The 15,008-nt window shown below is 37.3% G+C and overlaps 1 protein-coding gene across 2 annotated transcripts; it reads left to right on the top strand.

Annotated features, from left to right (window-relative positions):
• Window positions 1-723: 723 nt before the first annotated feature.
• LOC112706120 (uncharacterized) lies at window positions 724-3,425 on the top strand. 2 transcript variants are annotated; one of them, XM_025757255.3, is made up of 4 exons: window positions 724-1,054; window positions 1,143-1,230; window positions 2,596-2,748; window positions 3,106-3,425. In XM_025757255.3, the coding sequence occupies exons 1-4, from the start codon at window positions 922-924 to the stop codon at window positions 3,137-3,139; spliced, it is 408 nt and encodes a 135-aa protein (XP_025613040.1). In that variant the 5' UTR covers window positions 724-921; the 3' UTR covers window positions 3,140-3,425. The 2 variants fall into 2 exon arrangements, with proteins under 2 accessions (XP_025613040.1, XP_072056784.1); XM_072200683.1 differs by having other exon boundaries at window positions 791-1,054; window positions 2,646-2,748.
• Window positions 3,426-15,008: the final 11,583 nt, after the last annotated feature.

Genomic DNA, 15,008 nt, shown 5'->3' with positions numbered 1-15,008 from the left:
TTTTCTAATTAAACAAAGTACTTTTATAATATATATATATATATATATATATATATATATATATATATATATATATATATTGTTAAAATTGTATTTGGTTTAATTATTTTATTAGTCCCTATAGTTTCGCAAAATTTTTAATTAGGTTACTGTACTTTTTTTTCTTTTTAATTGAGTATTTACACCAATTTTTTTTAATTGAGTTCCTACATTTTTTTCTTTTATTTAGGTTCCTGCAATAATTTTTTTAGTTGGATCCCTATAAAATTAAGCCAATTACTGCTAAGAGGGATCTAAGTGAAAAAAAATTAGTATAAAAACTCAATTAAAAAAATATAAAAACCTAATTAAAAATTTCACGAAACTATAGAGATTAACAGAATAATTAAACCATTGTATTTTTATTAAAAAAACTTCTTTTATTTTAAGTAAATAATATGTTACTGTTTAAGAACGTAAGATTTTAAAAGAATTTTAGCGAATTATATATTATAATATATATTTTCTATTTAAAAATAAAATTATTTTTAATAAAAATTTTGAAAAAATAATAAATAAATATATGTTTTTAAAAGTAAATCCAAACTAAATTTTAATCGGAAATGAAAAAATAAAAAATTTTTAAACAAAAAATTATTTTATATTTAAAATAAAAATTTAGTTATATAAAATTGATAATTAAAAATTATTAGATAAAATTAATCAAATCAATCAAATTATTTTATTTTGATTATTAATTTTATGTTAAATTAATTGGGTTTGAGTTTTCGCACCTAAATTTAATTGAGATAAAAACACCAAAAAAAAAAAAAAAGATAAAGTAGTAGGCAGTAGGCTTAAGAAATTTCCACGAGTACACAGAAGCCTTGTAATCTGGCAGTGGTGTTTTCGGCTGCGAAATCGAAACAGTAACCGGCGACAATGGACTTGATGGAGTTATGGGCAATCTTTGGCCCCGGCGTCGCCGGCGCTGTCTTCGGCGCCGGCTGGTGGATCTGGCTCGACGCCGTCGTCTGCAGCTCCACCACCGTCCCCTTCCTTCACTACCTTCCTGGTTGCTTCTTTGTCCCGCAATCTCACCCTTCTCTCTCTTTCTCTCTCTTAGGGTTCCAATTGTTGTTTTGATGTTCATTCTTTTACAGGAATTTTTGCATCTCTTGCGGCTCTGATGTTCAATTGCGTTAGAAAAGAAGACATTGATTATTCTCCCTACGATGAGGGCGAGTGGAGGTGCGATTACTTTATTTTTACCATTCCTAATTCGTTCTCTTGTAACTTCAACTCAACACAATTCAATGAAACCATTGCGTGCTGAATTTTAGTTAACTTTTAAGTATAACTATAAGTATTGGCCTTTATTCCTTGGTGATTTTGATTGAATTTCTGAGTGTGAAGGAGCTCTTGATTGACCACACGGTTAAGTATCCTTTGGGTTAGAGTGTGAGCAGTGAGTGTTAGTATTTTAAATCAGCTTATTTCGTACATGAATTAGGATTATGCAAGGGAATGAGGTCTACGGTCGTGGGATGGATTGTTTATCCATCTATCTGTGTTGAAAAAAACAGAATGGCCATTGTAGTGAGTTTAAGCTTTCGCAGCATGCAGGCTTAGGTATCAGTTCAAGTAGAATTGGAGACATTTTAAGGAATGTTGACGTCCTTGTATGATAGGGAGTGTGTGTGTGTGAATATATCAGCTCTTAAAGAATTAAGAGCATGCGAGTCCTTATACCCTTGGTCTTGAATCTTGATACATTAGTGAATTATTGATCAGGCCCTATTGTATTTTTGTTTCCGCTGTTGTTTACCCTTTTGTATTTTTGTTTACCCCTTTTCTCCTCTCCCCTAAAAATACTGATGACTAATCGAACATTAAGTGGTAATGGAAACTGTGTTAGGCGAGGATAGTAAAACAATGTAACACTGTGTAACCTAATGAATACACAAATTGAAGTCCTAGTGAACTAGTGTAGCATTGTAAGGAACTATGTGGTGACCACATTACTTGATTAGCTTGTGCGACCAATATAAATATAAGATTCACATGAAAGAGTGAATATTGCTGCTTGTTGCCTCTAACTTTGATAGTCCTACATGGCTACATTTAAGTATTTGTCATGATTTATGGTTATCTGAATCAGATCTGACTGGACAGTTTGTACCAGAAGAAACTGGTGATCCTTTTTTCTTTTTTTGGTCGAGAGAGGAAAAATAAGGGGGAGGGAGGGGTGTACATAAACTGATTGTTTGTCCTGATGGATCAATTATGCCTTTGAGCTGGTCAAACGAGTATGAATTGGAGAAACACAAGGCAGGCTCCATTACCACACTCAGCATTCTTGTTGTTCTATAACTGGCCAATAATAATCTATATAAAAAATATTAAATTGATTTACATTGTTGTTTATATATTTATTTAATTTCATGCAGTTTAATTAGTGACCTAATGTCTTGGCTGAGTTGATCACCAGTTCGGGTTTAATATTACAGTCTTGATTGTCTAGTCAAAGAATGACAAGATAGGAATCACATGGCGATCTAATATTTGTTGATTTACTTTTTAGAGCTTGTTTTGATTCATTTCTCTTCCAAACAGACTAAAGCTATGGCTCTTCGTCGCATATGTTGTCTCCTTTGTTTCTTTAGCTGGAGCAGCCGGTCTACTAATCCAAGATTCAATAGATCAATCTGCCCCTTCAGTTTGGACAGGAGTTGCTGGTGTTTTGCAGTGTGTTTTTGTCTTGATCAGGTTAGTTCTCTATTCTTTGAAAAATGATGTTTTTTCTACTTAATTTCATATCTATTTCTTCTGTCCAAGAGTTACTGCATTTTTTGCATAAGTATATCATTGTCCAAGAGTTTTTTTGACTCATTGTGTAGTTAGGAAACCTAGGTGACTCCCTGGCCTAGGATAATGCGAAGCTGATTGATTTAAATAAAATTTCCTGGAAGTCCTTGAATTGAACTTTGAAAACTTACTATCATGTCTTCCATGATTCTATTAATTTTAAAAGGATTAATATTCTCACATGTGTCAATCAATATGTTTGAGATTGTACGCCTTCTTTACTGCTTGCTCTTTTAATCCAAATTTCATTGCCTACAGTGGACTGGTTTATTGGACTTCTCATCCTGAATAAGAAAACCAAGGTATGGCTTGCAACTTCAAATTATACCAGGTTATGTCCACCCATGTACCTTCTTGGCAATTTAATGTGACGGGAAGTAGTTGACCACTTGTAAATCAGTGTATGTAAATTGTGCTAACAAGCTTGAGCCTGAGTATATGCATATATTGCTTGCTACATATGGTTGATCAAAGATCTGTTGCCCAATGTAATTCCAGTTGCTTGGTGTTGGAATCTTTAAAATATTATTTTATCTTTTTAATAAAAATTTGGAACTCAGAGCATACTAGAATAGAAACTCTCTTGGTCTAAGTTTTCATAGAAAAAATGCAGTATTCTCAAAACTTTTGTTTGTGGAATATCTGTACAACGTGTTAGCCATCTAGTTCTCCCATCCTCTTTAATCTGATAAAGAACAGGGTTAAAACAACAAATCCCAAGGTAAAGAGAAACTAAATGTTCGTTCTCGCCATAATCTGCTTTAATCATTAGCCTTGGATGATCTTGAAGGTTTTAGTAAGCTTGCAAATCAGAATATTGATTTCCAGTCCTTTAAACACAAATTTGATTCATTTCCAGTTTTCCACCATAGAAAAAAAAACCTCTCCTCCGGTCTGAATTACTCCTTAACCAGGCTTGATCAATTTTTTTAAAAGTGAGGAGGTTGGAAAAGTGAGAAAATAAGTGTCCAATTATTCTTGAGTTAAGATAATAGAATTTAAAGTCATATATGATAGAAGTTATAAATTTAGTAGTGATTAATTTTTTATTTGATTATTTGATTATTTGATTAATTTTTTACTTCGTTGAACTTTTTCCAATCAATCCTTTTTACTTATCAGTGCCTTTAATAATGTTATAGAGAATTAGAGATTGCATCTATTTGGGGTAATATGAATATATGATTCAACCATGTTGATCCATGTGTAACCTTGCTATGCATATTCTATTCACACTTCAAGTCACAATCTGCCGTGATATACTGATATTTGATGGACCCTACACGTGCGACAATATGCTTATTGCTTGATGCCGCAACCGATAAAAACTCATTAAAATATACAAAATACTAGTCTCCCAAGCTTTAAACCAAGTTCAACCAACTTATTTTTATCGTAACTTTGTAAGTGCGTTTTTTTTTAATATCGTCGTTATTGTCTTTTTCTTTTTGTTTGATTTATATTTAGCGAAATTACTGAGTATATGAATTTTAGTATACAACGCAGAAATTTTAGTGTATAATACAACAATTTCGTTATGTAACTAAGAAGAATTTTATCAATTCTTACCAATTTTTATTGGGCTAGACTTTAAAGTTCATTAAACAAAAAAACAGACCTTAATTACTCAAATTTATCATAATTTAAAATTATATTTTATCATTTTCTCCTTTTTTTTAATTACCATTGTCTTCAGTGTCACCATTGCGGTTCCACACAAAGGTCACCGTCACTGCTGCACCGGACTTTTAATGAAAATGTATCTTTTTATTGGGCCGTGTCTTTTTTATAATTGTGTCTAATAGAAGTGTTTTTGTGAATGTGTTTCCTTATACATGTGTCTTTTAGTGGAGGATTGAGAAGGTAGAAATCGATAGAGGGAGCGCGCTGTGGTGGACGGCGGCAATGTAAATCTCATGGTTCTGAAAATCGAACCGGATCGGTCGGTTCAACCGGAAAATTGAAAATCGGTCACCTAACCGGTCCGGATATGGTCGGAAACCGTTTGGCAAAAAATCGGTGAAAAAACTGGTCGAATCGACGGTTAACCAGTGAACCGGGAGAACTGTTTGGTCTTTTAGCGATTTTTTGTTTGAAAATTAAACTACTAAACGGCGTCGTTTTGAAGGTGGAAAAAAAAGAAGAAGAAAGGCCAAAAAGGCCCCAATCCCTACCCCACCCCTTTTTGTCTCTCTCTCTCACTCATACCCACCAGAAAACCCTAGTCCCACCCATAATCCTCTCCTCTCTTCGAATTCCAAGAATAGCCACCACCCACCATCCCATTTCAGAGCTTAAACTCATCGCCGACCCCTTCTCTACTTGTCGCCCTCTCTGTCTGAGCTCGCTTTGTCGCCGTGGGTCGCGCCGCTTCGCTGCTCCTCGCCGTGGATCGTCGTCGCTCTCCCCTCCTCGTCGTTCCTCCTTCGCCCTTCCTCCTTGGCGTTGTTTCTGCTTCTATGCTCCGAACCGTGTCTCACCGTCGTTGCTTCTCTCTTCTTCGCGTGGAGTCTCGAAGTCAAAGCGATTACCTTTCATCGTGTCTCATGTCTTAGTCTCTGCTTCAACCCTCTCAAGTCTCAGATCTGAGTTCTCAGTTCTCAAGTTTCTTCTTCTCTGATTCAAGCCTTCAACCCTCTCAAGTCTCAAGTCTCAGTCTCTAACACTCCTTGATTCTGTTTTTCTAACTCTATCCCTCTGAAATTTGAAATTTATTCTGAACATGCATATGATGTATTATTGATGATTCTGCTGAATTTTGAGATATTAATGTCTTGAATTTTTATTTGAATTCAGTTTGTTCATATTGAATTAATTCTGCTGAGATTGAGTCACAAATTCAATTGTTTAATTTATTAATTTGACTGAGATTGATTTTTAAATCCAACCTGTTGTATTTGTTTTGGTGAATTATTGTTTTGATGTTATTGATTCAAAATAAAAGCATTGCCACAATTCTGTATTGAATTTGTTATATGGCTTCATATGATTTGGTTGAATTATGTTTATGATTCTTAGATTGGGTACATGTTTTGGATGTTTTGCAAAGGGACTTGATTGACTTACAGAAATTACAGAAATTCACATACTGGAGAGTTGGAGTTTTATTAATAATTTTATTATATATTTAATGAAACCGGTTCAACTCCGGTTAAATCTCGGTTGAACCATTAAACTATTGAACCTGTCACCTGACCGGTTCAATGACCGGTCCGGTTTTCGCAACCTTGGTAAATCTCAAGGGGGAGGGTGCCACGGTGGTCTTGCGGAGGAGAAAATTGCGCATGCAAAGCACGCGTTGCGGCAACGGAGATTGGTTGCGGAGGGCACTAGCACTGCCTAGAAGATCGTCTGGGTGGAGGACATGGCGGTGGCGCAGACGCGAACCATCGCACGCATTCCGAGCATCGCAACTAACGGCACGACGCAAGGCAGCTCCACGAGGAAGGGGTTTCGCGTGGCGATGAAGACGATGGTGGTGAAGGAGGAACGGCGTGACAACAAAGACGACAATAGCGGAGGGGATAGCGGAGGCGTAATGCAGGCAGTGGCTTCGTAGACAGCATGTTTGGCACGTCGTGCAGGGGAAGCAATGGTGGAGGCAGAGGATGCAACACCAACTGATGCCAGGGTGAGGGAGGACACAGGGGCGAGTGACTCGTTCGTACATTCACATCGCTACCAGAGATGGGTGAGATGAATGGCACCGGAGATGGGTGAGATAAAGGGCTGCGTGACTCGTTTGAACATTCACGTTGCAACTCTCCTTTAGACAGTTACAAGTCCTTATAATTCAAAATTTTAATTAATTTAGGTCAATTTAATGCTAATTGTAATTAAAATATAATTATTAATTATTGTTGGTAATAAGTTGACAAATAGTATATTGGTATCCTATTGTTACATAGGTAAACTGAGAATGGTTGATTGGGCTGGAAGGATTGGCCCAAGTGTTATTGGAGGGTGGTTCCAACTTGGTTCGCGTTTGGGAGCCGCCGTCTGAGTTGTGTGTGTGAAAGAATGGGGGGTGGTACTCCGATGCCTAAGTTAGTAAGGGGTTAAGCAGGTTTAGAATGTATTGGAACTTAGAGATATCTGAGGGGTGTCAGTCTATTTATAGTAGTGATCCAATAACCACCGTTAGAGTAGTTCCACTTCTGAATGTGGATAACCGTCCTTTTATCTTAGGGTGGTTGAGATATTACTTCTGGAAGTGGGTGAGAGATTTCAGGGGCAGTTACTTATTTGAATAAGTGTTATCCGCCCGAGTATCTTGAACTCGACCTCCTTGGGGAGAAGCTCATGTCGAAACCGACCTCTTTCTGAAGAGGTCGGTTGGGTGTTAAGGCCAACCTTTGGACTGAGTCTTTTTTGGCTTATTTGGATCTGGGTTGTAGCGTTGGGTCAGGGTATGAACAGTGCCCCTGCTCGAGTCCGATCTCTTTGATTATGAGTTGGATTCGAGTACGAATTGAGCTCGGGGTTATTCAAGTTGGGAACCGACGTGATTTCAGTTTGCACTCGACGTGATTCTGGGCTTCAACCGCCGTGTCTAATCAAACGTCGCGTCCGTTTGGGGTTTCACATTTACACGTGGGGGCAGTTACATTAGTAACGGCGCGTTTCTTTAATGGCCACGTGTGCCCCTGCTGTATTATAAATACTTTTCCCTCTCTTTTCTTTGTTTTCTTTCGTCTTCGAAGTTTCTTGCCTGCTTTTCTTATTCTTTCACAAGAAAAATCCTTTTAGCCTTCCTTCTCGGGGTGCTTACTACTGCTGTGATTATTCCTCTTTAAGCTCATAGATAAAGGTTAGTTCTTTTTCTATCTTCTTTGAATATTTACGTTGTGCTTTCCTTCACAAGTTGGCGGAGGTTTTCGCGCATTTTACAGTTCCCCGTTTGTAATGTAAGGTGCTAGTATCTTTGCAAGTCCATTTGTTGGTCTGGTGATTTTGCTTTTTTAGAGAAAGACTGCTTTGTCTTCGAAAGTCCCGTTTTTTATGATCTTTCATTTTTCTTTGTAGGTCTTATCACTTTTATACCTACTTCTTTTTGTTGGAAAAAATGTCTTCCCAAATCCCTGAGTCCCTTTCGAGATGGGTAGACGATATAGTACTGGAGAAAAATCCTTTAGTAGATACTAATTATATTACTGACCTTCCCACCCACCATAGGATTTGTAGCAATGAGGTTGACGAGCCAAAGTACAAATTGGTAGCCCCGGGTCCTGAAGACCGGTTTTTTTCGGGAGGGTTACTAATTCTGGCCCTCAGTTTTTCTTTATGTATGATTGCCTCTTCACCCGTCTGGGGGTTCTTCTGCCTTTTGCTGACTTTGAGATGAGGGTATTGTCTTACTGCCGAGTTGCTCCTACCTAACTCCATCCCAACTATTTGAGTTTTATGAAAATTTACCAACTTGTCAGCCGAGAGTTAGACTTTCCGACTTCTTTAAAGATCTTTTTTTATCTTTTTCATCTGACCAAGCCTTTCAGCGCTCAAAATAATAAACAACAGTGGGTATCTTTCCGGGCCATTCAAGGTCGGAAAGTTTTTTCTATTTTTGACGAATCCTTCCACGATTTTAAAAACTTTTTTTTTTCAAAGTCCAAGCTATAGAGGGTCACCATCCCTTTTTCCTCGATGAGAACTGTCATCCCCGATTTCCTCTTTACTGGCTGGAGGCCTCCCCTATAGATAAGTACGGCCTGAATGACTTGGATGAAGTTGAGGAGGCCGTAGTGGAATTTTTCCATGAAGCTTGGGGGAGGGCCCCTAATTTGGACACTAAAAGGTTTCTTCTGGGTTCTCCGAGTTTCGTGTAGACCCAGCTAGGTAGTTTTCCCTTTTTGTAGTTGTTTTTGAAGGTATCTGACTTGTTTTATTGTAAGCTGATTGTTTCTTGTTTATTTCTTTCAGAAATGGTGAAGAATGGATCCAGCGCTGCTTACTAAAAGGTCCAAGAGGCTAAAAGGAAGGCTCGGGCCGGAGCTGATTCTGCGAAGGCTACTAGCGCTCCTCCTCCTCCTCCTCTTCGTAATCTGGGGTCCTCCTCTCGCCCAGTTATGGTGACTTCTGCCTCTGCTTCTTCTCTCCCTCCTCATGTCCCTATCCCCCAGCTGGATCACTTTCCGAACCAGAGAAAAAGAAGCGAAAGACCTCGGAGTCCAATTCTATTGCTGGGGAATCTGGCTTTGATGGTCCTAAATTCATTCGGAAGCACATCTTCCCTCATAGCCAGATTGCTATGGATGATGCTTCCCTTTGTAATCATCTTCAAGTCTTGGTTTGGCCAGGGGTTCGGTCTGCTGGGGTCTGCACTACTCTTCTTGATATCTTGGACAAAACTCCCTTGAGTTCTTTGGGCTCTTCTTAAAAGACTATAAAGGAACTTCAGGGGAGGCTTGTCCTTTATCAAGAAGAGGAGAAGCGGTTTCAAGAGGAGGTGGCCTGGATGAAGGAGGAGCTGACCCGGCTTCAGGAGAGGGAGAAGAAGCTTATGGGTCAGTGTGCTATGGCGAAGGGGTTGAAGGAGAAGGCGGAGCAGAATTATGTCATGCTCTTTGCTGATAATATTGATCTTCAAAAGCAGATTGAGTTGAATCGAGAGGCCTATCAGGATTTGGAGGATCCCATAGCGGAGAGTTCGGAGGAGACTTGGAGGATATTTAAGGAACATGTCGGAGTTATTGCTCCTGGCTTGGACCTTTCTCTCCTGCATCCCGACAAGATTGTTATTGATGGAGCTATTGTCTCCCCTCCTCGTCCTGAGTCGGATTCCGAGCTGAAGACTCGCAAGCAAAGGCTTATTGAGTCTCCTCCTCGTGGGGAGCAACAGGAGGGATACCTGCCGAGTTCTTCAGAAGCTCCGACTTCTGTTTCTGAAGAGACCGCTCCGACCCTTCTAACTCCTGCTGCAGATCCGAGCTCCCTTCCTGTTGGTGATTCCAATCCTTCTAATTAATTTCAGCTATTTGGGGCCAGCTTGTGGGCCCCTCTTTGAACAATTTTACCTTTTTATGTGTTGTGGTTGTTCTTGACTTTTTTCGGTCTTTTGGCCGTTAACAAAAAATTACGCTGTTTAATTTGCCCCTTTTTTGGATAAGGGCTTTGAAAATTCTTTGCGTGTGCATGCTTCGATTCCTTTATGAGGTTTTTATGAAGACTCTTTCTGGTTTTTGGGAGAAATCTTTTTGCTGGATAAGCTGTTTTTTGTCTAAGCTATCGTGGTTTTTTCGAGACCTTAAATAGCTTCTGCTTTTGCTTTTGAGGGATCTCTTATATCTTTTGTATTCCTCACATATTCAATTTTTTGCTTATTGAATTGTTTTCATAACTTAGATTACTTTTGCAATGCATTTCAATTCCTTTCGGATTTTCTGACTAGTTTTCCGTTTTCACGTTTTTCTATGATCGTTTTTGTAACCTCTTTACAGTGACTTGTACCTCATCATTTTTATCCTGATGACCACGTAGGTCGGCCATGGGATTTTGACGCTTTTTCGAGCTTAAATCAGTGTGTTTCGTAGAGCAACAATGGCAACAATGGAATTATTAAAGAGATGGCCTAAAAACATTTGTTTACTAATGGAGGTAACTTTTGATTTGAGCTACTAAGGGATTTTTGAGACTTAGTGACCCTTAGCCCCCACTTTGATGCCTAGTTAAAACCCTCTTCAGGAAAATCCTTTTTTTGGAAAAAAAAAAACCGTGGAGTCGGGAAAAAGAGTACATCAGGGAGTGGAGTTCGCTTCTAACTATAGTACCTCTTCATATTACAAGCATGCCACGACCTTGGTAGTTCGGTATCGCTCAGGACAGTTACCTTGTAGTATCCCTTTCTAATTAGCAGCGAGTTTTCCTTCTCCCGACTTGTTGATGCCAATGTCATTTCTAATCAGGACTAAGTCGTCTGGGATGAAGTTTCATCGAATGACTTTCTTGTTGTATCTGCTTGTCATCCTTTGCTTCAGCGCTGCTTTCTTTATCTGGGTTTGTTCTCGGACTTCAGGGATTAATTTGAGTTCTTCTTTGTGGGCCTGCTTCTGTAGGCAAATCTTGAATTTCTAGGCATGTCTTGTTGAACCTTTTCATGTAGTCCCTCAAAGGTTCTCCGACCTCCTATTTTACTCCCAGGAGACTCGGTCCGTGCTTTACTTTATCCTTCTAGATTGAAAATTGCATGATGAACTTTCGGGAGAGGTCGTCGAAACTGATAATCGACCTGGGGAGGAGGCTATCGAACTATTTCATCGCTACCTTTGTCAAAAGTCGTTGGAAAGGCCTTACAGTGAATAGCATCAGAAGCGTCAGCTAGGTACATCCGACTTTTAAAATTACTCAGGTAATGCTTTGCGTCGGTAGTACCGCTGTATAGGTCCATATCGGGGCTTTTAAAGTTCCCTGAAACTTTTGCCCTCATTATGTCCTCATTGAACGGGTCTTCTCGCTCCAAGGGAGAGTCTTCTCGGTCACTACGAGAGTTTCGACCTCAGATATTAGATTCCAACCTCAAGAGCTTTTCTTCAAGCTCTTTTCGTCGCTCGACCTCTCTTCTCAAGTTTCTCTCCGCTTCCCGGTGTCGCTCTAGTTCTTGCTCTAGCTACTCCAACCGTCCTTAGTGGCCGTGGAGCAGTCCCATGAGGTCGGCGGCATGGGGTTGTCCCTCTTTCCCGGGTTCGTGCACCTCATAGGGCATTCCCTTTGGTCCTTCACTCCTGAGGGGCCTTCTCTGTACTGGTTGCCCGCTCCTTGCAGAGTGATTATGGCTCTGTCATTGTTACTTGCGTCTTGGTTTTCTTGCTCAGATTCGAACGCGGTGTTTCCGTCCTCGTTTAGGTCGTCCACCATCATGCTTTGATCTTCCAGGTCCCTGACAACGGCGCCAATGTTATGTAGGTAACCTGAGAATGGTGGATTGGGCTGGAAGGATTGGCCCAAGTGTTACTAGAGGGTGGTCTCCGACTTGGTTCGCGTCTGGAAGCCGTCGTCCGGGTTGTGTGTGTGAAAGAATGGGGTGGTACTGGCAAAGACACTCCGATGCCTAAGTCAGCAAGGGGTTAAGCTGGTTTAGAATGTATTAGAACTTAGAGATTCTGAAGGGTGTCAGTGTATTTATAGTGGTGATTCAATAACCACCGTTGGAGTAGTTCCTCTTCTGAAGGTGGATAACCGTTCCTTTATCTTAGGGTGGTTGAGATATTGTTTCTGAAAGTGTGTGAGAAATTTCAAGGATAGTTATTTATTTGAATAAGTGTTATCCGCCCAAATATCTCGAACCCGACCTCCTTAAGAAGAAGCTCATGTCGAAACCGACCTCTTTCTGGAGAGGTCGGTTGGGTGTTAAGGCCAACCTTTAAATTAGCCTTTTTTTAGTTTATTTGAACTTAGGCCGTAGCGTTGGGTCAGAGTATAAACACCTATATTTTTTATAACCCAAATTTTCAATACACAATACAAAAATTGTTAAAGAATTATATATTCAGAATATTGACTCATCTATTTCTTCTTTATATTTATTTAACAAAATGACTGAAATTGACTCACTGAATTAATAAAATATATTCATAACAAATATTTGTACTATGAGGACAAAAATCTATAGTTTTTAACAAAAATTGCAGTGTTTTGTCAATAAAAAGAAACATAAAAAAAAAGAAAAAAGATGTATATATGTTGTATGAATGTTGAACAGTTTTGACTAGGATTGAATTAATTTGATTGGAGTTGATTATTAAAATTATTCGTAGGTGTAGCACCAATAAAAAATATATATTATGTTGCTCGAGAAGATTAGTTTGCAGTGTGCCAATGTAGTATGAAAATTATTTCTTTTTTGGTAATGATTATTATTTGAATTATAAAAGCAATAATTTTTGTTAGGAAAAATTCATCAATTCTTTTTAAAACTTAAAACCGGATTGGACTAAATATACAACCCGAACCCGAGTCAACAATTACATTGGATCAAAATTTAAACTGGAAAATGGCACGTATTGAACCATTCTATAATAATATTAAAGGTAATTTACATGAATAAATAGTTTAGAATTAAAAATTACGCAAATATTTTAAACTAATTCTCGTTATACTTCCTATTTTAAATTGGTTTAGGACATGAGTAATTTTTAATTTTAAATTATTTATTTATATAAATTACCCTAATATTAAGTATTAAAAACACACTTAATATTTATACTTAATATCAGCATCTTTGTTCAATTCTAAAATATTTTATTTTAAAATCTTTTTATGACATTTTATCTATATTTTACGTAAGATATATTAAATTTATATTTCTCAAATAATAAAAAACACTTAACAACAGACTAATATAATTTTTTTAATTATATATAGTTTTAGGATTTTATACCCACACATTTTTTTTAAGTTCAACAGTATTTTTTAAATATTTTATAAATAGTATATGAAATTAAAAAGTAGTAAATAATTTAAATAATAAAACTTAAATTAAATAAAATCTCTATAAATAATAATTTTAAAACTTAAAAAATATCAATTGTCAACATAAAAAATTTATATAATAGAAACGAAAAAGTTGATATTAATAAACAATTATGTGTTTGATCACTTCACACTAAATTTATATACACTCCTCTCTTAATAGTAAATTATGGGTTTTTATAAAATTTTATGCAACCTTGCATAAATCGTGGGTCTTTTTTGAGTTTCATGAAAGGCTATGGTAAATCGTGAGAATTTTTTGTGGATTACGTACATCACTCAAAATATACCCACTTTAAAGGTCTAAAGTTCAAACTCTAGAGAACACAATTGAAGAAAAATGTGATAAAATGTGTCAGTAGTGTGTGATGTGTTGTGTATCTAGGATTGGGGGTTGTCCAATCCATTGGGGTACCTAAAATTGGGGGTTGTCCAATCCATTGGGGTACCTAAAATTGGGGGTTGTCCAATCCACCGACCAAAAAAAAAAACTACCCAAATTCTATGATTTACTAACGGAAAGTCCATGCTATTTATGTCATAAACAGTAGGTTCTTTTATGGTTTTCATTTAGAGATATTCTCTACATTCAAACAATTTTGGCATCCAAATTCATCCAACAATTTTAGATCACGTTTTTTCCACTTTCTTTTTTCCTCACGCTTCTTCTCTTCTCTCGCTCCCGCACTCTTCTTCTTATGCTCGTTTACGCACGGAGCGTCTTCTTCTTCACGTTTCTCCTCCCCCTTATTCTCCTCCTTCTTTTTCACGTTTCTTCTTCTTAACGTGTTTTCTCCTTATCGTCATTCTTTGGTTGTTGTTGCTGCTGTATTTTTTTGTCTTTTCCTCATTCTCTCCTTGGTAAAGAAGTAGTAGAAGGTGAGGAGGAAGAGTTTTGAATTGTGTAGAACAGAAATGAACCAAACATGTTATTACGGTGAAACAATTGTATAATATTGAATGAACGAAACATAATCCATTATACAAAATCAAATTCAAACAGCTTTTTGCATAATGAACCGAACACGTATTCATGATGAAACAATTGCATAATATTGAATGAACGAAACATAATCCATTATATAAAATCAAATTCGAAACACCTCTGTCTACCATGTAGAGATTATCAATTCAGTTCATATTCAGAACACCTGCGTCTATTCAATTCAGCAATTGCATTCCATTCAATTCGATTGAAAAAATAATCAATTAGCAAAATGTTGGTGTTGTCGGTGATGACGATAACGAAAGAGGAGAAAAAGAAGAAGAGAAAGAGGAGGAGGAGGTATACGTGAATTTAAAAGAAAAAGATGTATACGTATGCGTGTATTTGAAAGAAAAAAAAGAATAGGGGAGAAGAAGAAGCAGGGAGAGAAAAAAATAAAGCGTGTGTAATAAAACTCTTTTAATGAGAATAGTTTTTGTTGGTATTGAATCTACTTAGATAAAACTTGAATAAAAAAATACTTGGATGTGTAACATAACTCTTACATTTATTTGTAAAATTTTAAAATATCCACAATTTATATTAAAAATTTGAGGACAAAATATAGTCATTTTACTTTTAGGATAATCTAATAATTTTGGTGTTGACACGATTTATATAAGTAAATTACCCAAATTATTGAGAACATGGAAATCCCAAAGTGGTAAAAACGTGATTGTGATGTATCCTTTTCTCTCAAGAAAAGAACAAA

Source organism: Arachis hypogaea, chromosome 8, assembly GCF_003086295.3.
Source record: "Arachis hypogaea cultivar Tifrunner chromosome 8, arahy.Tifrunner.gnm2.J5K5, whole genome shotgun sequence".
NCBI classification, from domain to species: Eukaryota; Viridiplantae; Streptophyta; class Magnoliopsida; order Fabales; family Fabaceae; genus Arachis; species Arachis hypogaea.
The sequence above is the reverse complement of the archived record's forward strand: the minus strand, read 5'-3'. Positions and strand labels throughout refer to the sequence as shown.

Bases quoted from the DNA above. Each gene is read 5' to 3' on its own strand.
- LOC112706120 (XM_025757255.3), top strand. From the start codon at position 922: ATGGACTTGATGGAGTTATGGGCAATCTTTGGCCCCGGCGTCGCCGGC. The intron at 1,055-1,142 runs GTTGCTTCTTTG...ATTCTTTTACAG, and splicing joins CTTCCTTCACTACCTTCCTG to GAATTTTTGCATCTCTTGCG. The intron at 1,231-2,595 runs GTGCGATTACTT...TCTTCCAAACAG, and splicing joins TACGATGAGGGCGAGTGGAG to ACTAAAGCTATGGCTCTTCG.